The sequence below is a fragment of the Haliotis cracherodii genome, unplaced genomic scaffold, assembly GCF_022045235.1.
Source record: "Haliotis cracherodii isolate W230 unplaced genomic scaffold, xgHalCrac1.p SCAF_10, whole genome shotgun sequence".
NCBI lineage: Eukaryota > Metazoa > Mollusca > Gastropoda > Lepetellida > Haliotidae > Haliotis > Haliotis cracherodii.
The window spans coordinates 54,188,314-54,214,214 of NW_027266265.1; the positions used below are offsets into that span (position 1 = coordinate 54,188,314).

Below are 25,901 nucleotides of genomic sequence, written 5' to 3' on the forward strand. Positions count from 1 at the left end.
TGTTCTGACATGACCTCTAATAGGATGTCCTCAGATCTCTGTTAAGAGGTAGCGAGAACTAAAATCTGATTTTAATGAGATTGGTATTCTACCCAGATGGCTGTGACACACGAGGGAACTATGCCCTCAGCTAACATAGTAACAGTGAGTGAGTGAGTATGGTTTTATGCCACTTTTAGCAATATTCCAGCAATATCACGGCGGGGGACAGCAGAAATAGGCTTCACACATTGTATCCATGTCGGGAATCGAACCCGGGTCTTCGGCGTGATGAGCGAACACTTTAACCACTAGGCTACCCGACCGCCCCTTAACATAGTAACAACTGGGCCAGGTGCAGTGTTTGAAATCTGCCCCTGCCTGTAGGCCTGTTGCAGGCAGATTTTGTGTCAGGCCATAGTTTCAAAGTTGTATCTGTCCTTATGGCCGGCAGTAAAGCAACATGCTGATTTATTTATCACAATAAGGGGCGGTCAGGTGGCCTCGTGGTTAAAGCATTCGCTTGTCAAGCCGAAAATCTGGGATCGATTCCTGACATGGGTACAATGTGTGAAGCCCATTTCTGGTGTCCCCCGCTGTGATATTGCTGAAATATTGCTAAAAGCGGTGTAAAACCATACTCACTCCCTCATCACAATGAGACACATTTTTTCAATGAGGGTTTGAAGAGTTTACCGTATTTTCTTGAGTATAGTGCACACCCATGTATAATGCGCACCCCCCTCTAGCGGGTTCAATATTTTGGAAAAAAAGAAATTTGAATATTATGCGCAGAAAAAATTTACACCGTACCCTTTCAGCGAAGTCCGGCAAACGAACGGGTGCTGAGAAACTTCGTCAGTACAAATTCGAAATTTGAGATAAAAAATCACCAGACATGTTTATTTACCGTTTAAATAGTATTGATTGTTCTGCTAGGCATTGTTTTATATCTAGGGATTAAGATTACCTTGTGTATTTTCTCGTAAACTAAGCCGGAAACAGCAATCAGCTGTACACACGTTTCTTGGAATCGACCGGTGATTCGGTCAAGACACACCCAATGATATAATTTTATAGGATTCTTAATGCAAGGATCGGCAACAATTGTATCTGAAACTATTTTATTTAACAGGAATAATATATTCCATTATTTTCTTAATTAAATGCAGCCTTTACTAAACATATTTAAAATAATAATAACCCTAAGCGAAGCAGCTGATCGCTATTCCCGGGTATTATTTTTTACATGGAACATGTCTGACCAGTCACCGTCAAGGCTCACGCGCACGGGATCACGTGAGCGCGAGAATTTCATGTTGACATAGAATCGTCAAACAAAAACAAATATGACTTTTAACGAGTCAAAGTATGTCATTTATGATATATGTATCCATTCTCTGTCAACTAAAGTTCGTTTCAAGGCGTCAATAGCGGTATTCTGACCGTGGTTGCTGTTAATAACGGTGAGTTGTGCGATCTTCCGATCGCTTCACACACGATTTCGCCGAAATTAATAAAAACAATATTATAAGGAATTTTGAATAAAATTAATAAAGTAAGTTACAAACATAAGTCCAGAAATACAAAGAACACTTTTTATAGACAGACAGTGTAATTACATAATTATTTGGCGTACTTCAGTATGGATTTGTTGACATGGTATTTCCGGTGTTTCGTGCTCACGGTAATGTCTTTCCATGGGGGAAAAAAACATCCAAACTCATAATTCGTGTATAATGCGCACCCCCTTCTACACAGCTGTGTTTTTTCGAAAAAAAGTGCGCACTATACTCAAGAAAATACGGTAGTCGGGGCCTTCAGCTTCTAAATTTGGTGGGTCCTGATGGCAACCTGGTAATTTTTGTTATTTCAAACACTGGCCAGGTGAGCTAAGTATTCTATGGCTCACCTGACTGGCTAGGCTTGTATAAAGCCTTGTCGGTCTGGATAAAGACAAGGTTGTTTTCCATCACCAAGCGTACGCCTGTGGAGTTCCGGAACACCTCCGCTCCATTCATCTTGCCCACCACAGTCAGCTGGTAGGTGCCCTTAGCCACCTCTGCTGGGATCTGGGGGATACAGGGAGGAGCATGGTCACATAACCACAAGTAAAACACACAAAATAAAACAATTGCTGGGTTCAACATGCCTTGTATTAGTAATTTACAGTGTCAATGGCACTGCTTAAATTGTTATGGTCAAACAAACTGTTTGAATACTATTAAGGAATTTATCAAAATCACCTTGATGTATAATCATGACAATGCACCAAGTTCTGAAATGCCAGGTAAGGTTGACAGGTGCCAACCGAAATTAAGGCAATAGGCATCTAAGACCGAATATTTTAACAAGATATCAGCAATAGTCATCATCATGAGCATGACTGACTGAAAATAAATGTTACAAAATGTATTGAAAATGTCTCAATTAACACCCTAATTCCTCAAAATCTATCAAAATCTAGTTAAAATTTCTAGGGATGTATTTTGGACAAAGTTCGTAATATATTTCACTTAATTTTGTAGGATTTCGTCTATCGTAATGATCATGCCAAATTCTTAGTGGTTGTCATCTCTGAGAACACAGGCGAACAAATATATCAATAAGGGTGGCCTGTTAAAGAGAGTTGAGATTATAACCATGGTAATCAGGAATTTGACATCAACCTGGGAATAAATCATCTTTCCATCCTACATGGCACATTGCGGTATTCAGTAAGGTGTATAACATGGTCCTCCATCCTACATGGCATATCACCTTATGTCCTACTCTGAACAGCATCTTTTTATCCTCATGGTATACATCATTCTCATTATCATCCATATTTTCGTAGATGTTCACATTAATTACATGGCAGAGCATCCTACACAATTTCCCCACACACAAGCCAACCTAGGAACATTGTGACACTAACATATGATTGACTTTTCTGATAATGACTGCAACTAACACTACCACAGTTTGCAACAATGAGTCACAACTATAACAATGTGGCATGAAGTAGTGACTGTGCACTATCAACTTTAATATCCCACAGCCACAGTGGATCATATACATACAGTTGTCCCTCCATCAGCAGCTGCCATACCAGCAACAACTATCTAAATGCTTGCAGTCTTTAATTCTTCACGAACAGCCCTTCACTTTTACCGGCAAATATTCCCTTCACTTTGCATGTTTATGTACCCCGTTTACTGTACTGTACAACATGTACGTGTACAGGGCAACTTATGTATGTTGTTGTTCCATAACAATATCACTCACCAGCAGAGACAGAAGACCTTGACCTGAAAGCATAAATTATTCTGTTAGAATCATGATAATGATGTACCCTATATCACCATCTATGAAGCGACCCCGCCCATCAATGCCTATTTATATACTCCGTATTAAAAGCGAATTTGAATGAAGGGCATCACCAGCGCATCCACCATCCCTACATTTGCAATAATAACGTGTTTGCAGAAAAAAATTATGTTATATCCCTTCAGCGAATTAAGGTAAACGAACAGATCATAATAATAATACTTGGTCAATATAAATTTGAAATTTAAGATAAAACATCATTAGACATGATCTATCCTGATGTGCTAAAAGGGTAATACACAACAGTAACTCCACCTACCATTGGTCAGGGCTTCTATCCTGCCATGCTATAAGACTCCACCTACCATTGGTCAGGGCTTCTATCCTGCCATGCTATAAGACTCCACCTACCATTGGTCAGGGCTTCTATCCTGCCATGCTATAAGACTCCACCTACCATTGGTCAGGGCTTCTATCCTGCCATGCTATAAGACTCCACCTACCATTGGTCAGGGCTTCTATCCTGCCATGCTATAAGACTCCACCTACCATTGGTCAGGGCTTCTATCCTGCCATGCTATAAGACTCCACCTACCATTGGTCAGGGCTTCTATCCTGCCATGCTATAAGACTCCACCTACCATTGGTCAGGGATTCTATCCTGCCATGCTATAAGACTCCACCTACCATTGGTCAGGGCTTCTATCCTGCCATGCTATAAGACTCCACCTACCATTGGTCAGGGCTTCTATCCTGCCATGCTATAAGACTCCACCTACCATTGGTCAGGGCTTCTATCCTGCCATGCTATAAGACTCCACCTAGCACCGGTCAGGGCTTCTATCCTGCCATGCTATAAGACTCCACCTAGCACCGGTCAGGGCTTCTATCCTGCCATGCTATAAGACTCCACCTACCATTGGTCAGGGCTTCTATCCTGCCATGCTATAAGACTCCACCTACCACTGGTCAGGGCTTCTACCCTGATGTGCTATAAGACCTACCATTGGTCAGGGCTTCTATCCTGCCATGCTATAAGACCTACCATTGGTCAGGGACTGTTCGGTGCTTGCTGCAAGGCTAGGCTGGCCCTTGATGCCAATGGTAGCTTGTGCTGACACTGCACCAGATCCAGTGTAGGTGACTTCAACTTTGAAGTCTGCATTAGGTCGGAATACATTAGGGCTCACGACAAAATAGTTCCTGCAAGGCAAGAGAAACAGTATTGTGAACAATGTTACAACTGTGTTGGTCATCATTGCACAGCTCATCCTCCCAAAGGACAACACATGTTGTCAAAAATGAAATCAAATGATAACACATTGTATCAATATTTCAACAAAACAATAACTGTCAATAATTCTTACATGTTAATGTTGTTATAACTTACCCCTGTACAAATGTAGTGAATGTTGACTTACCCCTGTACAGCTGCAGTGAATGTTGACTTACCCCTGTACAACTGTAGTGAATGGCGACTCACCCCTGTACAACTGTAGTGAATGTTGACTTACCCTGTACAACTGTAGTGAATGGCAACTTACCCCTGTACAACTGTAGTGAATGTTGACTTACCCCTGTACAACTGTATTGAATGTTGACTTACCCCTGTAAAACTGTAGTGAATGGTGACTTACCCTGTACAACTGTAGTGAATGGCGACTTACCCCTGTACAACTGTAGTGAATGTTGACTTACCCCTGTACAACTGTGGTGAATGTTGACTTACCCTGTACAACTGTAGTGAATGGCGACTTACCCTGTACAACTGTAGTGAATGTTGACTTACCCTGTACAACTGTAGTGAATGTTGACTTACCCCTGTACAACTGTAGTAAATGTTGACTTACCCCTGTATAACTGTAATGAATGGTGACTTACCCCTGTACAACTGTAGTGAATGTTGACTTACCCTGTACAACTGTAGTGAATGTTGACTTACCCTGTACAACTGTAGTGAATGTTGACTTACCCTGCACAACTGTAGTGAATGGCGACTTACCCCTGTACAACTGTAGTGATTGTTGACTTACCCCTGTACAACTGTGAATGGTGACTTACCCTGTACAACTGTAGTGAATGGCAACTTACCCTGTACAACTGTAGTGAATGGCGACTTACCCCTGTACAACTGTAGTGAATGTTGACTTACCCTGTACAACTGTAGTGAATGTTGACTTACCCTGTACAACTGTAGTGAATGTTGACTTACCCCTGTACATCTGTAGTGAATGGCGACTTACCCCTGTACAACTGTAGTGATTGTTGACTTACCCCTGTACAACTGTAGTGAATGGTGACTTACCCTGTACAACTGTAGTGAATGGCGACTTACCCCTGTACAACTGTAGTGAAGGTTGACTTACCCCTGTGCAACTGTAGTGAATGGCGACTTACCCCTGTACAACTGTAGTGAATGGCGACTTACCCCTGTACAACTGTAGTGAATGGTGACTTACCCCTGTACAACTGTAGTGAATGGTGACTTACCCCTGTACAACTGCAGTGAATGGTGACTTACCCCTGTAAAACTGTAGTGAATGTTGACTTACCCTGTACAACTGTAGTGAATGTTGACTTACCCCTGTACAACTGTAGTAAATGTCGCTACAAGGACGCAGAAAAGTCCTGATGGTAGCATGTTTCTCTTCTTTGTTGACTCCTATTTCTGAAATGGGAAAGTAACAACTTGTAATGCGTGTGAAAAATCATATGCTATTTGAAGGAGGCGTGGCCTAAATGCAAATGTCCAATTGGGATTTTAAATTTTCCGGACCCCTGTTCAAAAGCACAGGAGTCACAACAGTCGTGGTACAATTGTGTACTTGTAGGCTTGACCATGGCTTCATGAATAATATATGAATCTGTATTCATCAATGTGCCATTACAACACTCTATTCAATGTTGTTTACTGTTTACAATGCACATTCTTTGCTTGAAACGTGTATCGGCATGAGTACACCTTCATAACATAGCCTTATTTATGATTTGTTTATTATGGGCAAGTGTTGATGGCTTGTCATGGGAATGATACGATTAAGTTTCTAGGTTTGTCAGTGGCATTAAACCTAAATCACTACGACATTTCATGGACTGTTTACGCATAATGAAGTCTTTCTTTGTAAACACAAAAAAACCCATCAAAAACACAAGCTATATGAACCCATTCTCACTGACAGAAATATTGTCTGCACACATTATTCAAACAATATCTGGTAGTAAGAGAAATAACCCTTATTGCACATTAGCAGGTAGCTAGCTATTCACTGGATATAACAAAATGAATGTTTTGGAGTACCGTGTGATTTCAGATTTGAATTTGTCCAATTTGCTGGTCATATGAGGTGATTATGAGTATTAGTTGGTAAGCCTTGCTGACTTGGATGATAATGTGTAAAAAAATCTGTATTTTGGGGACAATGGGGAATTTGAAAAATATATACCGTTCAAAAGCTTTTCCACAAACCATGTCAAATGTTTACTTAATTTTTTTTTAAGAGACAAAGTAAACTTTATTACTGAAGTGATATTGCATTGAAAATCATGACGAAGAAGAAAAACTTAATAACAACAGGGTTACTTTCAAGAAGGTGAAAAAGTCCCCACTGAATACAGCATTATCTACAACAGTAATAGTGCAGCCACATGTAACAAAAATAAATCTCTTGACAGTATATTTGAGAAAAATAACAAAACCCAACAAAACAATCAATCCCCTGATTGAAAAAATAACGAACATAAAGAGACGAAAAACATTCACACTATGTCAGCCGTTAGAAGAAGCCTCTGAACAAGTCTCTCTACTGCCTCACCAGCCATGTGTAACCATCACCTACATATAACCAAACTGGTTCAACTTGTTTGGTAGCAGCTACCATTACAGTTTATGAGAAACAACCATTCACGCATACATAAACATATATATGAAATGCCCCCTTTAGAGTTATTTTGATATTGCGAGGATGTAGAAACATAAATATGACATTAACACCGAAATGAGGACAAAGCTCACCTAGTATGCCAGGAAGCATAAAGGTGGATTCAGAAACTGAGAGGGGTCAAATTAAACATTTGCAATGGTATACATACCAATTTTATTTCATACCACTTTTAGAAATATTCTAGCATTCTCCCAACAGTGAGGCATCAACGGTGGGTGTCCCACAATGCCCCCATTTGGAAAAATCTGCGGGTCTCTCTAGTAACTAGCAAACACTGCGGGAACAGGGTCTCACCCTGACTTACAACACTAGGGGGCCAGGGACCCCTAATTACCCGTGTCAAGGGTCCAAACAGGAAATATATGAGAGTCGATATCCTGTAAAGTTATGAAATGGTGTACTGTACTGTAAGATTTGATAATTATTGTGCATACCAAGGGACGCAATATATTGTGTCCATTCTTCACATTTGGGCATACTGGATGTACATTTCTGCGTAGTGTGGAAGCTTGACTAGTGAAGGCTTTGATCTCCTTGGACTTGTGATGTTATTGTAACCAAAATACCACGGAGCTGAATCCATCTCACTTGCAAAGCAGTGAGAACACGCACGCACGCACGCACAATTTCAACAATAACTTTTGCTTTAACACTTGTACTTTAATTTCAACAATAAACTTTTGCTTCAACAATTGTACTTTAAATTCAACAATAAAATTTGGTTTCAACAACTACTTTAATTTCAACAATAAACTTTTGCTTTAACACTTGTACTTTAATTTCAACAATAAACATTTGCTCTAACAATTGTACTTTAATTTCAACGATAAACTTTTGCTTCAACAATTGTACTTTAATTTCAACAATAAACTTTTGTTTCAACAACTACTTTAATTTCAACAATAAACTTTTGCTTTAACAATTGTACTTTAATTTCAACAATAAACTTTTGCTCTAACACTTTTACTTTAATTTGAACAATAAACTTTTGCTCTAACAATTGTACTTTAATTTGAACAATAAACTTTGGCTTCAACAATTGTACTTTAATTTGAACAATAAACTTTTGTTTTAACAACTACTTTAATTTCAACAAGTCAGCTTTAACAACAACCAAAACTTCAGTTTCAAAAACTCTGATTTCAGCAACAACGCTTCATTCAACAATTATACTTTGATTTAAAAAACCCCCATAAATACTTCAGTTTCGACAACAACAGCCACTTTACGTGAGTACCTATCACACATAAAACGGTGCACAATTCGTACAAATGGTATCAGGGCATGTCGGCAATTCCCCAACCCGAGCAATGTTACTGTTTGTCATCAGTCAGGTAACAGCACTGTAATTCTAAACCTATATGGCCATCTGAATAACAATGGGGTCTTGAAAGTTGTTCTTCGTACCAAGCACCACCACAACATTAACGTGTCAAACATAACATGGAAGGTCAAGGTCAGCCATGTCATCACAAATCTTTCATATGCAACAAAAGAAATACATGCCATTAGCATAACATGCTTAATCTCAAATGGAATCTATGGACAATATCCACGTAGCTAGGATTATTAAAGATTTCTTTTTTCAATTCATCCTTTTCAGTACTATTTCAACAAGAAGACATATATTGAATGACATTATTTGTATAGCAAATATATCTCCTGCAAATCCAAGCTCTTCTTTGGTCAACACGTTGAATAGCTGTCCTCCCCGAAACATCGGTCAATACACGATTCACATTAGACATTTGTTGAAGGGCATTTCCAAATGTGCCCTACAATCACGGTACACAGACAGAGCTGTGACCACACAGTCACATTTGTCTCACAGTACATGTGCACTTTCCATTAACCTGTAAGTTTTATCTGTACTGGTACAAAAACATGCAGCCACAAGAGTGCAAGGGGTTCACAAAAGGTATGCACACTGGGCATCTAACCTGGCTCATTAGGTCTGTCATACAGACCCTAAAACAAACATATCCAATACCCCCATACAAGTCTATAATATTAATCCAGTTTAGATAACAGTATCTGAAAATGAAGTTTCTGGGCTCTTTTTGATTATATTTTATAACTATAAGTTATCAACTGTATTTTTCTGTAAAATAGTTCATTTCAGAGACTAGAAATGAGTCTACTGGCCAATCATATGCTCTTTATCCCGTGTGTCAGTGAGTGAGTGAGTTGGGTTTAACGCCGCTTTTAACAGTATTCCAGTAATATCACGGCGGGTCAGCTTAATGTGGGAGGAAAGCCCGAAGTGATGCAGGTCTCAGACGTTTACCACTTCAGTGAAACCCACGAGCACGGGTATGGTGCTGACAATCCTAGAAACATAATCGGGGCGAACCGGGATTCGAACCCACAATCATAGGTTTCTGGTGTGCCCAAGGGACGCAACTCTGCACAGCGAATCGCGGCGCCTTAGACGACTGGGCCGCCCGTGCCCCCCCGTGTGTCAGTGAGTGGAAGTGTGACACTTTTACCTGGACTGCCTTCATGGTCTAGTGGATAGAGCATCTGCCCAGAAAACACATCGTGGTTCGAACCCCAGCCACATCATACCACATCATACCAAAACACACTAAATGATGGTACTTGTTGTTGCCCTGCCTGGTGCTCGGTATTAAGTGAATAAAACAAGGATTGGTCAGCTCTGAGTCATAATACTGTGCCTGAGTCAGGTATTCATGTTAAACTGCGGTATGGTATCTCAGTGGGTGCAGGATCAGTATGCATGCATGATGCTAGAGAAGTGCAGTCTTCCAGCTATGTTATGGGGACACCCCTTGGGCGTCAACTACAGAACGGCTGACAACAAGGCAGGGTCTTCTGCAAGCCACTATTTTAACGACTAAGCTACCTGTGGGCTGAACACCCTCCATGAGTTGGCTCCCAAACCATATCCACTAATTTCAATGATAAGCAAGATATACCACTCAAAAGGATTTAAGACATGACATGACTGATAAACTATAGTAATATGAAAAAATTGGGTGTTTTTCAACTTCTTAAGAGTAGTATATATGGTAGAGAACTATACAAAAACAATCATGTTTTCTATTCTTGTAATGTAAGCTGACCAAAATATTTGAAAAGCCCTGACTACCGTAACAACAAACCATTGATAACATGAAACTATTAAAAGTAATATTAGAAATATTAGGCACTCTCTTATAAAAGTAAAGAAACCCAAATCAACAGAGCTTCAGGGACTGATTGTATTCAGGAAAAAGTGTGTGTGGTTGGGAGGGAACACAAGGGGAAGGGGCTTCCTGAAAATGCTTGAAAAAAATATGCTTCAGACTGCTGAAAAATACTATTTAGGGTCATAGCTTTAACGAATAAAATATCTGTTTTGCACTGAAAACATATCCAGTTTTAATCCTCTCCCCACATCCCTGCAGAATATCAAATGGTCATTCCCACAGTATTTTAATCTGAAATAGAAATCAACTCTCAAACGTGTATCCTGCATAATCCTGACATGCTCCTCATAACAGCTACTTTCAGCCCATGTTCAAACTAAGGAATGTATCATTGACAAATCAAATGAAGCTGACCCGTTTTGTGCAACGACAACAAAACAAGTAGTATGATAAAATACAAATTTATTAATATTTTGGCAAAATGGGGGCTGCTAATGAGAATGATGAATTTTGAAAGAGAGAGCCACAGAGGTGTCGGTGTCCTGGGGTGTCCTGGGGTGCTCCTGACCCAGCCTAAGGATATCCAGACCTGGGGTCACCGCAACCCGGTCATCCCTGGGGTGGTCCTGACCCCGCCTAGGGATATCCAGACCTGGGGTCACTGCAACCCGGTCATCCCTGGGGTGCTCCTGACCCAGCCTAGGGATATCCAGACCTGGGGTCACTGCAACCCGGTCATCCCTGGGGTGCTCCTGACCCAGCCTAGGGATATCCGGACCTGGGGTCACAGCGACCCAGACTATCCCGTGGTGTGAATGTGGCTGTTCCCTATAAGTTGGGGGAAAAAGTTGGTGAGAAGGCCGCAACAGCAACAGGGCCAGCCCCTCGGGGTGGCAGGGGACGGATGGGGGTAGCACCCCCAGAGGTTTCTAAGTGAAGGATAAAACACGTTCCAAGGTTTTGGTTGAAAATGTAAACCCGCCTGGGAGGGAAGATCCTAAAGGCCGAAGATCCTAAGTGTTTGATCTGAATCATAAACCGACAACGTTAATTTTAATTGAGATACGCAATAACGTGGATCTATATATGCGATATAATGAGACTATAAAAGCATCCGTGAGCTATGTTGAGTGACGACTACAGGTGTCATGCACGTGCTGGTCGTTAATTTATGTCTTTTAGTTTTAAAATATTACCACTTTTCTTGTACATCTAAATGAGGCTGTTCCGTTGTTTTATTAGCAATAATTATATTAGTATAAATATCATTTCCCAGCATTCTTCTGTTTACATAACCGGCGCATGCGCGGGTATCCTTCCTGTAACTCTTTCTGTTCATGCTGTTAGGTTTCTTCCAACTTGAGAAAGACCCACATGAGGTTTAAATTTGCGTAGAAAACCCGGGACTTACTGTGGAAGACCCAGGGACTTGATCTGAAATATGTAACTTTTTATAACGATGAAAATCAAGTCCCCGGGTATTCATCAGTAAGTCCCGGGTTTTCTACGCAAGTAAAACCTCATGTGGGTCTTTTTCACTGCTGGGAAATGATATTTATACTAATGTAATTACTGCTAATAAAACAATGGAACAGCCTCATTTAGATGTACAAGAAAAGCGGTAATATTTTAAAACTAAAAGACATAAATTTTGAGCAGGAACTTTTTGGTAGGAGAATACGAAACTGACTGGTTAAAAAAACGGAAGTTGGATAAGATACAAATTACGAGCTACGAGGCTGATGGAGGGAATTAAGATGAATGAATATTTAAAGTGCTTTGGGAAGAGGTAAAATTATTATGGTGAAAGGTGAGGTAAATTTGATGAAGTGGATATGGAGTAGAAAAATTTCAAGAAGGATGCTTGATAACCGAAACATGCAAGGTATACGTGGCAAGGAATAAGATTTATAATATACATGGATGCTAAGCGAGAATTTGGGTAGGATAATGTACTGAAGAAGTGACATGATGCACGCTGCACAAACAATAATATCAAATTATCATCATGTCTAGACTAACATTTAGTCTATGAAATCTAATATTACACCATACCCTTCTCGACTCTAAAATTCAACAAATAATTTTCCCGATGCTGATTTCCGTGGAATAGAGCTAGCTAGAGCTGGCTAGACTTGCTTTTGAACAGTATATCGCTGTGTATAAGGCGTGTTTTTCGTACCTAAAATGAGGGGGTTAAGCAAGGGGGTCGTCTTATACACATAGTCGAAGATCTCACATTTTTTACCACTGGGCGATGTCAACCGGCGTCCGATAGCCAGTCCAGCATTTGACAATAAAACTTCGCATTTCGTCCTAAATAACTGTTCCAATAACTATATTACAAATATACATATCTAGGTTTTTTTTCCATAAAACAAATATATTCCACAGTCATGTCGCAGGACTACGTCATGTCTAACACTGTGAAAGATGACATCTGTGTCATTAGTAACTAGTTCATTGAAAGCATCCCTACCTGGGGGCTGGAGACACTTGCAACAGCAACACTTGACTTGTGTTGCTGAGATGGGATCTTGCCCTGCCTGTCCTGTTTGCACGACCTACTTACTGGCCAGAGTCGGCCCAATGTATACCATTGCCAGCTTACAACAGATCAGAGACTGATTAATAGAGCAGAAAGCCGAGCAGTGTAAAGGACGTCTTATAGGTTTGGTCGCTATTGTAAGACCAAGCTTGGTGAGGTGAAATGGGGTCTGACTTCACATATAGGCTTATTGCATTTACATAGTGACATAGTGACAGAGTAACAACAAGTACCATCTTTTAACATCTTTTGGTGTGACGCGGCCGGGAATCGAACACCGAACCTTCCACTGTCCGGGAGGACGCACTACCACTAGACCACAGAGACAGGGATCAAGGTTGTATCACGTGACAATAAGCACATGGCATTAGAATGCGAAGGAGACAGTTGCTATGTGCGACAGTCTGGACAACAGTGTATTTTTGACACAGAACATGTTTGAAGAGCTCTCTGAAGTTTCATAAAAAGAAATTGATAATTTCCAGCTCAGATTTGGATAACCACTCTCAACATGTTCGGGATGTCCCTAAAATATCGGACCAATGAAGATCTGGGGTAGAATTACTAAGGTCCTCAGCAACCCATGCTTGCTGTAAATGGCGACTATGCTTGTCGTAAGAGGCGACTAATGGGATCGGGTGGTCAGGCTCGCTGTCTTGGTTGATGCATGTCATCGATGCCAATTGCGTGGATTGATGCTCATGATATTAATCACTGGATTGTCTGGTCCAGAATCAATTCTTTACAGACTGACGTCATATAGCTTGAATATTGATGAGTATGGTGTCAAACAACAAACCAACAAACCAATCCTGAAATATCTCTCCTTTCGGTGAGTTTTAGAAATGATTTTGTGTTTTGTTCAACTTTTACCAACACTCACTATATCGACTTAACATTCAGGTGGGTTTATACTTATATAGCAGTTGGATATCCCAGAGTCAAAACTGACAGACCATATCATCATGACTTGTCTCAACTGTCCCAAATGATGGACTGTCACTTGAGCCTGATGATAAAGATCAATGTTTCTGCTATCTTCACTGACACCTGCCCTGCCCAGTACAGGACTGTCGCTCTAGACAGAGAGTGTAGATCAATACATATGCTATAAACCACTGTATGATATGGTCAAGCGCCATTACTTACAGGCCACTCTGACATTATACCGTTGTGATATTGATGGCTGACATTGTTGAAACACTTTCATTACAGAGTAAGGACACCGGTATTGACTGAACCTACAGCAGCACTAAAATAGACATGCGGTCCACATCATCATCACCTTGTCAAACATCCCACAGGTGACGCTCTGAAAATGTTCAATGCCATCTCCTCAAAATGTTCAGAAAAAAAGGAAAAAATTAAAGTGGGGGAGAGAGTTTTTAAGATAAACTTTCAACAGGTTTAAATTATACTATTTTAAGTAATTTATTCATGCTGGTTTTAATTATAGCATTTTAATTTTTTTATTAATATTAATAGTGACTGTAAATGAGAGTTTTTAAACATTTTCATTATTTCAGGTCGGCAGAATTTAAAAATACTGCTTTTTAATTTTTTATTTACATATCAGTTTTTTGGAGTTGGGGGAAACGTAAACTATATCTAAAAAACTGTGTGCCCTTACCAACACAATTATCTTGCATGAATCAACCCATATTAGTTAACCATGGGATTTGGGGTTAGTACAGGACCCCATCAGTGAGTGAGTGAGTGAGTTTGGTTTAACGCCATTTTAACAGTATTCCAGTTTTATCACGGCGTGTCAGCTTAATGTGGGAGGAAAGCCCAAAGTGATGCAGGTCTTAGATGTTTACCACTTCGATGAAACCCATGAGCACTGGTATGGTGCTGACAAACCTAGAAACATAATCGGGGCGAACTGGGATTCTTCTCTCTTGAATGATGTTAGACCCTGCTTCTCAAATACAAACCCTCACATTTATCCACCGTAATCAATGATGTAGTAAGGCAAATAAACATGTATTGAGTGTGTTCACAGAATGTTGTCGGGTCGACAAGAAAGGGTTAGTCTGATAAAAATTTGAAATTCTTTTACAAGCCCTTGGTGCATGTAGACTTAACTTGGTACTATTTTTATAAATAGGTTGCACGGTGCATGTTTTATATAGCTAAATTGAGCCCTGTTATATTCCATATCAATATGACATTAGTGTGCTGCTTGAGAGCCTAAGAAAGAAATCCAACATGTCCAAAGCAAGTACTACAACCTCAGCAGCCCCAGGCCCAGGCCCATCCCCAGGCCCATCCCCAGGCCCAGCCCCAGGAACAGCCCCAGCCCCAACCAGTATCACACATCACTGAATCATTGTCGCACAGCCAGAAACCGTCAGTGTATACATGTGTTAGTCACTTTCCTCATATTTACCCACCAGTTGATATAAGTTAACACAACTTGGCGGAGCTGTACACTCACTGAATAACAAACTGACCTTGAAAATATACCGTAACAAATACACCCAGGCTGGTTTATAAACTGTCAGTCAGGATCACTATCAATGACCGACCCTACTCCTGCAGTTGCACCCAAAGCTTCAGACATCTCGAAGTTGGAATATTTTGTTTAAAGATTTCCTGCAATTACTCAATGTTATTTGTGCATCGTGTGTCCGAGCGAGATTTTGGGAGATGCTTGAATTTGATTTCTTCTATCATCCGGTCATGTAAACATGAAGGTTTCTTTAGAAAGTTCACCAAACATGCTTAAGGGAAATTTAAACAATTGATTATGATAATGAGGAGGAGCAGACAGCTACCACACAACAGGGGTATTCATGCGGTCATGTCAGGATCTGAAAAGTTTGAAAATCTTGCACATGCTCTAATACAATGCATTTCAAAATGGAAGAACAAGATTTGATTGTTCGATTGTTGGTTACCACAATGCAATACAATGAAACATCTCCGTATCCATGGTATCCCTATGACAAAATATGGAAGTTAAGCAGTATATACATATATATTTATATACCGCAGGTATACAGGTACTAGTATCTGCTCAAATTCGGTTTTATTTGTTCCCCGACCAGTGGATCCGTTTGCATTGTTATCATTCTCAACTCCCTGGGGAGTATACAACCCAAACTGCCCCGGGGCGCTAGAAGGTTTTTACATCCACCTCTCATATGGGGTACCCATTCTCCACTGGGTGAACAGAGGCACATTTGAACTAAGTCACTTGCCCATCTATAGTTAATTCACACAGAAGACCTGTCACATCTTCCGCTTCATAGGCAGATCCAGGGAGTCTGGACCACCCATCCCCCATTTGAAAAACAAATGTAGTATGTTGTAGGCAGTAAAATTATCTGAGAGAGGATTTTGATATTTTGGATCCTTCCCTTTTAAAACATTGCTGGATCTGCCCTTGGGGTTCATGTGTTGTCAAGTGTTCTCCAAGCCATGTGGCTCTGTTTTTGTACAGCAGATAACATCATCAGACTCAGGGAACAGCTGTGCCCTACGGTCATGTCATCAATCAATAGCTTCATCATAATACCTGTTCATTCTAGAGAAAAGCAATTGTGATGACAGATGACCTACTTCTGAAAGCAGGGAGTGGTTTTCAATTCAAAGGAATCTGGCATCATAAACAAAACATGCATTGTAACAGAAACAGGTCTTGTCTGTAGTTTGACATTCGAAGTGATCGGTGTGAAGACAACATTATGATGCAAGCTCGATCCTATTCCATGGCGCCTTCATTAACCTCACAGATAAGATTTTTGTTTGTTGTTTTACCCCCCACTAAGCAATATTCAAGCTATATGAATATGGTCTTTAAATAATCGAGTACGTACCAGACAATCATGTGATTAACATTATGAGCATCGATCCACGCAATTGGGATACGATGACATGCATCAACCAAGTCAGCAAGTCTGACCACCCAATCCCGGTAGTCGCCTCTTACAACAAGCATAGTCACCTTTTACGGCAAGCATGGGTTGCTGCAGGCCTATTCTTCACGGATCTTCACAGGTCTGGAAGATTGTAGCATACTGGAAACAATCAATTAATATGAGGAGTTTTGTAACCATGTGATAATGAGTCAAAACCTGTGAACCATTTAACACAGTGATACATCACGCGAGAAGTGTATCACACATGCTTATTAGGATGGACAATTAAACGGAGGTAGTATGGTTTTTAACAGTTGTTTCACAAAATGATAGTGGGTTCATCTAGGGGTCATTTCTCCGAAATCAATGTGCACAATCTCCCTCACTTATGAACTGACATAGTTGTCCACTAAATATAACAACGTTTATATCACATTGTTTAGAAAGTTGGACAATGCCATGCTGACAGTTTGCAATCACACAAAGGCATACTGGTACCTACATCAGTAGTGAAAGCAATGTTGCTCACAGTCTTCTAGTTATTATCTCTCTACTCTGCTCCAGCTTCAAAATCCACAGGGGCCACGGGTGGCCCAGTTGTCTAAGGCGCCGTGTTTCGCTGTGCAGAGTTGCGTCCTTTGGGCACGCCAGAAACCTATGATTGGGGGTTCGAATCCCGGTTCTGAGACCTGCATCACTTGGGGCTTTCCTCCCACATTAAGCTGATACGCTGCGATATGACTGGAATACTGTTAAAAGCGGCGTTAAACCCAACTCACTCACTCATAATCCACCAAGAACTCTTCGAACTGCAAATCAGCACCTGCTATCTGTTCCTCAGTATAGACTTTCCAGCTATGGACTAAAGACTTTCAGTGTGGCTGCCCAAAGTTATGGAATGATCTTCCACTTGAGATTAGACTTTCCTCAACATTTCAGTCACTCAAAGCAAAACTAAAGACACATTTGTTCAAAAAAGCTTTCGGGAGTGACATTTGAATGTGCGCTTTGAACATGAACTGCTACATGGAGGCTAGCACATTATAAGTGCACATTATTAATATTAATTACAGTAATTATCAATATCATGGCGGGACACAAGAAGTGGGCTTCATATATTATATCCTCGAGGGGAACCAGACCCAGGTCTTCAGCATGACGAGCAAACGCTTTTACTACTGGGTTACTCCACCGCATATTACATGAAATAAAATGAAAGCCCCAAAGCATGAATAGAGGCCCAGAGCCTCAGGGATTGTTCTGGGATTCTTAACTCAGTGCCCCTGGCAGGCAAATTGAGAAAATTGTATTTTGTTCAAAAGCGGGATTCTTACGTCTTGGTGATTGGCAGCTCGTAACCTCTTCTGGGTGGGGCCAAAGTCAGTCGAGTCGCAGGATTCAAGAATGGATTCTCTCTTCTTCATAATGGTACTTAATGTTGATTTTGGAATGTCAAATTCCATTACAATGTCTTTCTTGGTTTTTATGCCAGCATCAACAGCATTAATAATTTTCAATTTCGTGTCTTACTATTGCCCGCCATGATTGCATATGCAAGTGAACTAACACTTGGACACAATCTCGTAAAATTTATATGTTTAATGTCTTTTTTACAGACAAGATTACATGTACAGGTAAGTTTAACACAATGCAAATTTAACAAGGTTGATCCGTCCCCGTTGATTGTATTTATTCGCAGCCATTGTGTTGATTCGCCGCTGATTGCGTACAGCCAATTGTCAGTGACACTTGACACTGAGAGAGATTTCTCTGTTCGCTATATACGTCACTAATAAGTGATAGATGGGCTTGTCGGTGATCGGATATCAGTTCGCTGTATCCATTAGTTCACTGTAGAGAGTTTGTTATAAACTAAATTTTATATGATGTTAAATAGGAGATAAATTGGGGATTTTTCCTTCATTGTATCCGTTTGTTCGCTATATCCGTGTTCTACTGTACATATTTTCTTAAATTCAGAGGTATTTTGAGATTGCTTTCAATGCAATAACATACAAATAAGCATTAAAACATGTTCCTATTAATTGGTTTTGTCAAAATTAATACAGGTAACTACAATTTAGTTATTAGTAATATATATTGATACATAGTAAACATGAATTGAAAAATTTTTGGTTCCAAATTAGGAATTCTTAAAGACATTTGCTGCAGACATGGGGCTGAAAATCTCTGATTTGAGCAAAATAATGCCCCGTGAACAAACAATAGTTTCTAGGAAACAAATTTCTTATTTGTTATCTTTTCTAAAAGTGTGGTGTACAAGATTTGATTAAAGATTTTTACAGGGGATAAAACTTTGATACAATCTGTTAATATCTCACCAATGTAATAAGCCCAATATTGATGTCATACGTTCAAATATTTTCTTTTCATGAATGTAATCCAGAGGTTTTAGCAAAGAGAAATTTTGGCTTCACAGTTTTTTCAAACCATTTTTAGTCAAAGCAAGTCACAAAAAAGGAATTTTTTTAGAATGTATTCCTGAACAGATAACATTATCGAACTAAATAGTTGGACGGAAAGAAACAACAAACAAGAAGTCACTTGTTCTGTTAATTATAATATCAATTAGCCATGATGGAACATTAACAACACTGAAACATTAACAGCAAGGCCATTTTCATCTCGTACCAACATGACCATAGTATACTGGCATACATACTTCCAACATCATTGTTGTATGTAGAAGCAGGCTTTCTTTCAGGCGATGCAATCTTCTCCCTGGCAAGGTCACTCCCCACCATAAAGAGCTCAGAATGACCAGCGAACAATCAGAACGCAAATAATGAGAGTTTCAAGGTTTGTGTAATAATGAATACTGTATTCGACATAATAAGCGCCCCTCTCTAATAAGTGCCCATGGCGATATTTGCTAATATATTGGCTAGTATGGGAATTTAATTCTGGAAAAATATATCTGTCGTACATAAACATTTCAGGCGGTCAGCATAAACCACGAAATTTATCTTTCAACTCTGTTGTTTTCACCAAAATAATATTCTAATACGAGCCCCCCATTCCTAATTTTGAGAGCGCCCTGGGTGCTTATTAGGTCGAATACGGTACTCTTAGACAGGTAAAACTGGCAGGAAACACAAGCACCTGGCAGGACACTCTTGTTTAGTCTCACCTTGCATTGGGAAGGTTGTGTTTTAACACTAAACCCCGCCCAGCCAGCATAGGTTGACATGAGATGTTTTATTCTGGCAGACATTCTCAAAACATTTGTATTGCATGTGTTGTTTAGTCAGTGCCCTCCTCAATCCCTCTTCTAACACGAAGCTACCTGGGACAGTGCTGATGCTCCTAAAATTTAACGCTTTTCTTTTTGTTGTGTCAGTTTTGAGGTTTCAGGGATTTCATAGCATCTTAAGAAAAGCATCATCTGAGACAGTTTTAGCTTGCTGACATCTCAGATGAATGTTTTTAAACCAAATGTGCTATTTGGAAACACATGAATCTAATCCAGACCTCCCGATCAGCTGGACATTGGCATAAAATCCACATAATATATCACCATTAATCAATCAATTTTGTTATTTGCATACAAATATGCATGAAAAATTTCAAACACTCAATACAGTAAACTACGTTTATAATGAACACGCTTATAACTAAGTGACGGATATAAGGAACTGTTTGTTTGATGACAGTTATTTGCTGTATATTTCATTGTATCAAACTGATGATATAACAAAAACGCTTAAAACAAAATAACAGATATAGCGGACTTATTTTTTTGTCCCATGTGTACTCAGTCAACGACAATGTTTATGTTCATAACAAACTGTTTATCTCAGAGCTGCTCAATTGTCACCCATCGGCCTATCAAAATATCTCCTGGCTGTTCAAAACGACAATAAACAATTGAAGGCAAGTGATTAACTGGATTAAGTACTGACACCTTGTCCTCAATTAACAATAGTAACATTCAAAACTGTTTGAAACCATTGATGACAACACTTGGTCATTCATAAAGTTTCAACCAATGTTCAAAGCAACATCACAGATTTCCTGACAGTAAGTGACCCTTATGTCCGCATTGCAATGACACTATATCAATAATACATTTAAAACATGTACCGCATTCAACGTAATAAGCACCCAGCTCCAATAAGTGCCCACGGCGGTATTTGCTAATATATTGGCTGGTGAACAATACCAATTAGCAACCCTTCCAATTGATCAATGTACACAACACATATTTATTCGCGTATAATACGTACCCGTGTGTTATATGCACCCTTAATTAGTGGCATTTAAATTCTGGAAAAATGTATCTCTCGTACATAAACATTTGAAGCTGTCAGCATAAACCACGAAATCTATCTTTCAACTCTGTCTTTTTCACCAAAATAATATTCTAATAAGAGCCCCCTATTTCTAATTTTGAGAGCGCCCTGGGCGCTTATTACGTCCATTACGGTATTTACTTATGTTATGTCTTTTATTTTATTGATGAGATAAATAAACATAATATATATACAGTGCACACTTTTGTTATTTATCGAGTAACATGAGGTCTCGTGACTTGATCCAAGATGTCTGACAGTGCTTACGCTTACAATGAACTATGGTTACAATAACTTAAATCAGTGGTCCCCTTGAGTGAGTGAGTGATTGAGTGAGTTGGGTTTAACGCCGCTTTTAACAGTATTCCAGTAATATCACGGCGTGTCAGCTTAATGTAGGAGGAAACCTCGAAGTGATGCAGGTCTCTGACGTTTACCACTTCGGTGAAACCCACGAGCACGGGTATGGTGCTGACAAACCTGGAAACATAATCGGGGCGAACCGGGATTCGAACCCACAATCATAGGTTTCTGGCGTGTCCAGGAGACGCAACTCTGCACAGCGAATCGCGGCACCTTAGATGACTGGGCCACCTGTGCCCCCGTGGTCCCCTTGAGTTCGCACTAACCATAGTGAACTTTAGTATAACAACTCTCTGTAATTCACCCAATGTATTCTTTTCAACTTGCATACTTTATATTTCTTTACAGATCTATATTCGCTGATTGAATGCAGGCCTCACACATACATAAACTCTAGTCTACTGCCGTGACCTACGTCTTGCTGATTGTTAATGGGACATTATATCGCTGTTGTGAGTTTAAGTGCCCAGTTACACACTTGGGGCAGCACACGAACAGATACAAAGTAGAAGTCACCTGAAACAGCATTTAAGCAGAATTATTAAAAAAAACACGTCCTTTGGTGTAAAAATAACCAACAGACCAAGGAGTGAAAATATACTGGTTACAAAAAGAAAACTGTCAAAACCCAAGGTAAATGTGTTGCTAACTTTTAAATCCTCAATAGCTAAAAAAACTTTCTGGAATCCTCCTTATTACGTTCATTTTATGTTTATTTTTGTGTCTACATATGTGTAGCAATAGAATTTAGTTGACAAGATATTTTTAAGGTTTGGCTACCTCTGAATTTTAGACAGTAGATTGAGATTTAGGTCGCACTGGTGACACTTTTAGTTGCAATTTTGAGGCCTGCGAAGTACTCAATTATTTAGATGTTCATGTAAACAATCAGATACCAGTGCAAGCTGACTCCAATAACTTGTCAATCGATTGTCAACGATACTGAACAAATATGTAAGTGAAATGCTGCATAGCACCAGGACGAGAAAGTAGGTTGATCAATACACAGCCACCTAGTAAAAAATATGTAAATGCTAGCACAAATATGTCATCTCGAACAAGGTCATCACAGGGCTTATCCCTCAGGGGATGATATGTGGCCCAGGTCTGCAAATATTCCTGAACTTGAATCAAAATATTTCAAAATTCATGTTTGTCCAATTATTTGTGTGTGAGTGAGTATGGTTTTATGCCGCTTTTAGCAATATACCAGCAATATCACGGCGGGGGACACCAGAAATGGGCTTCATACATTGCACCCATGTCGGAAATCGAACCCGGGTCTTCGGCATGAAGAGCGAACGCTTTAACCACAATGCTACCCAACTGCCCCTTGTCCAATTATGACATGTTAATATTATGTTGTGGTTTTGTGGAGGTGACCTGTATAAGAGGCTTTAAATCCTTAGTTTTACATTATTGCATTGTATGCAATGTTACAAGACAACGTTAAAATCCCTCTGAATTAAATTTTAAAGAACATTAGAACTTAAAAAATCCCACTTTTTTTAACAAATTAACTATTTTTTCCCAACTGCCTGCGAAGGTCGTCCAAATAATCCACACAGTACCCAAAACTTGTTCACAATGCTCCATATGCATTGCCATGGAAACACAGCATGGTCAGGTAATATTTGAGAGCTAATTCAGTTATCGCCCTTTGTGAGGTTCTTACATGTATGTGAGCGAGTGAGTGAGTATGGGTTTACGCCGCTTTTAGCAATGTTTCAGCGATATCACGGTGGGAGACACAAGAAGTGAGTGAGTATAGTTTTAGGCCGCTTACAATATTCCAGCAATATCATGGCGGGGGACACAAGAAACAGGCTTCACATATTGTACTCTCATAGGGAATGAAACCAGTGTTTTCGACGTGACAAGCAAATGCTTGAATCACAGCCCCTATATATACTACTCAAAACAAGAGCCATCAGGAGATCCCCACCCCGCACCCCAATGCTCTTCAGTATTTGTCATAAGGCCAAATCATCAAAATGCACCAGTCCACCACAAGAATGATCTGTATAGCAAGTTTCATCTAGAAAAATGCAATGGCTGTGGAGTTCTGATCCGGAAATGAACACAACCCACATTTTCAGTATACGTCCATCTTGTCGTCATGAAAAATCCCAAATTATCCAAAGGCACCATTTCACCTCAAGACTGATCTATATCATGTATATAGCATGTTTTTCAAACCTGGGGGATAAAAAGTTAAAGAATACACATTTCTTTCATATTACAGTAGTTAATCTGTCATGCCATGAAACAGATTGACTATAGTAAAATGAAAGAATCAGGTGTTATTTAACTTCTTTTGAGTGGTATATATACATTATAAATATGATCCTCATTTTGAAGGGAAAATATAGATCATAAAGCTCTTCTGGCAGGTGTAATTATATATTTTAACATTATTCAAGATGGCTGCTCTGCCATTATGTCCGCCATGGGCTGTGGACAGGAAGTGCGTTATAAGGGATCAGGTTAGTGACTCTTTGGATGACAGTGGTCTGACACTTCCTAACAATGCCAAGGGCAGATGCAGCATTTTAAAAAGACTGGGGACCAAAATATCAAAAGCATCTCTCAGATCATGTTACTGCCTACAACATATAACATATGGTTTTCAAAAGGGTGGGTCCGGACCGCCTGGACTTCCCCTCCAGATCCTGCTATGTATGCTTCAGGTGGATTTGATCTGACACCTTTATTCTGTTGCTGGAGAGAGATGTAAACTGGAGCTACACATCATGGATGTCAGTAGGTGCTATGAACAGGCCAAATTTGATATGTCAACAGAGAAGTGCTAAAAGCATTTCACTAACATAACATAATGTATCATAATATGTGTATTTCCTGTCCTTCTGATTATGTTTTTTATCACAAAATTAGTAATCCATTAGCTGCACGATTAGTTCAGAGAGAATAGGCATTGACTGGATGAATCATTATTTGCCACGACTGGCATCACTTTACAACTGACTATTGTGAGTTCAACACTGTTTAACGTCGATTGTAATCTAGAAAAAGCTTAATCAATCATGTCAGCAAAAATCAATAAAACATAAGTGAGTGAGTGAGTTGGGTTTAACGCTGCTTTTAACAGTATTCCAGTTATATCACGGCGTGTCAGTTTAATGTGGGAGGAAAGCTCGAAGTGATGCAGGTCTTAGACGTTTACCACATGGTGAAACCCACAAGCACGGGTATGGTGCTGACAAACCTAGAAACATAATCAGGGCGAACCGGGATTTGAACCCACAATCATAGGTTTCTGGCGTGGCCAAGGGATGCAACTCTGCACAGCGAATCACGCCGCCTTAGACGACTGGACCACCCGTGCCAATAAAACATAAAGTTTGTTACAAAGACATATCATTTCAAATACCAGCTGAAGCTGAAGACATTAAACAATTATGACGACATGACCCTATTTTTGTTGCCAGACATTCATTAGCCATTCAGAATGTGCATTGTTACATTTTAACAAGTACAACTGAAGCAACTATAGGTCATCTTCCCAAATTACACAGAAATTATACAACAACAATAACAAATAACAACAAACCAGACACACTGACAAGTTAGTAGATACTCTTCAGGAACTCATCTTTTCGCATACATCCTGCTGGACATACATTAATGGACATCCTGCTAGAAGCAAAATGCCTTATTTATGTGAAGGGTGACCCCTTCCTTCCGTTTAAAGACCTGTCATATCTATCTTCATAGGCTTGTGGCAAAAACATTCAGCTTCCTGTGTTACATACACTTCACTCATGTTTCTTCTTGCTGTCAAAATACCGGTATCTTTAAATTTTGTACCCAGATGTTTGAGAAACAGATAGAAAAACCAATTAAAAAAACCAAAACGTATTTGGACAACAGCTTATTTCCGGTCCATTCCTTCAATCTAAAAAAAGCAAGTGCCTGGCGCCAGGGTGTGTGTTCTATGGCAGCAACTCTGGAGATTTTTGTGTGCTGCTAAAGGCACTTACCGAGATGATCTTTCGTCAATGTTATGTTCTCACCTTATTCATACACCAGTCCAGGGAATGAGGTTACACAAGCAGAACATATCATTGCCAAACTTCCAAGAAATTCAAATGACCAGTAGCTGGCTATGATAGCCATGGCCCATGTTTGAACTACAACCTGTCACAGCCCAGGTGACAAGGAACCAGCAAGAAAAATATGTTGTTTTTCGGGTTTCCTGATTGACTGTAATCTGGAGCCTCCAATCTCTTAACATATTTTCTTGTTCTTTATAGTTGCAGTTGTGGCATTTCTTTACTTGATAAAATACTCCGTAAATGTAGCCTGGCCTTAAGTTTGTTAGTTGACACCAAATGTACACCAATGCCTTAATAGTTTGTCTATAAAAAATAATTAAAAATTGCCTCCTTCAAAATGTTTTCAAAATTATT

The 25,901-nt window shown here is 39.7% G+C and overlaps 1 protein-coding gene across 1 annotated transcript in view; it reads right to left on the bottom strand.

Moving 5' to 3' along the window:
* Positions 1-25,901, bottom strand: part of LOC139454533 (CD109 antigen-like) — a 96,598-nt gene that overhangs the window by 64,802 nt on the left and 5,895 nt on the right. Inside the window, exons 2-5 of the mRNA XM_071236305.1 lie at positions 5,871-5,956; positions 4,334-4,491; positions 3,247-3,269; positions 1,892-2,051 (exon numbers count right to left, since the gene is read on the bottom strand). Coding sequence (XP_071092406.1) covers positions 1,892-2,051; positions 3,247-3,269; positions 4,334-4,491; positions 5,871-5,929 — 400 coding nt within the window. The 5' untranslated portion in view covers positions 5,930-5,956. The remainder of the gene's footprint in view (positions 1-1,891; positions 2,052-3,246; positions 3,270-4,333; positions 4,492-5,870; positions 5,957-25,901) is intronic.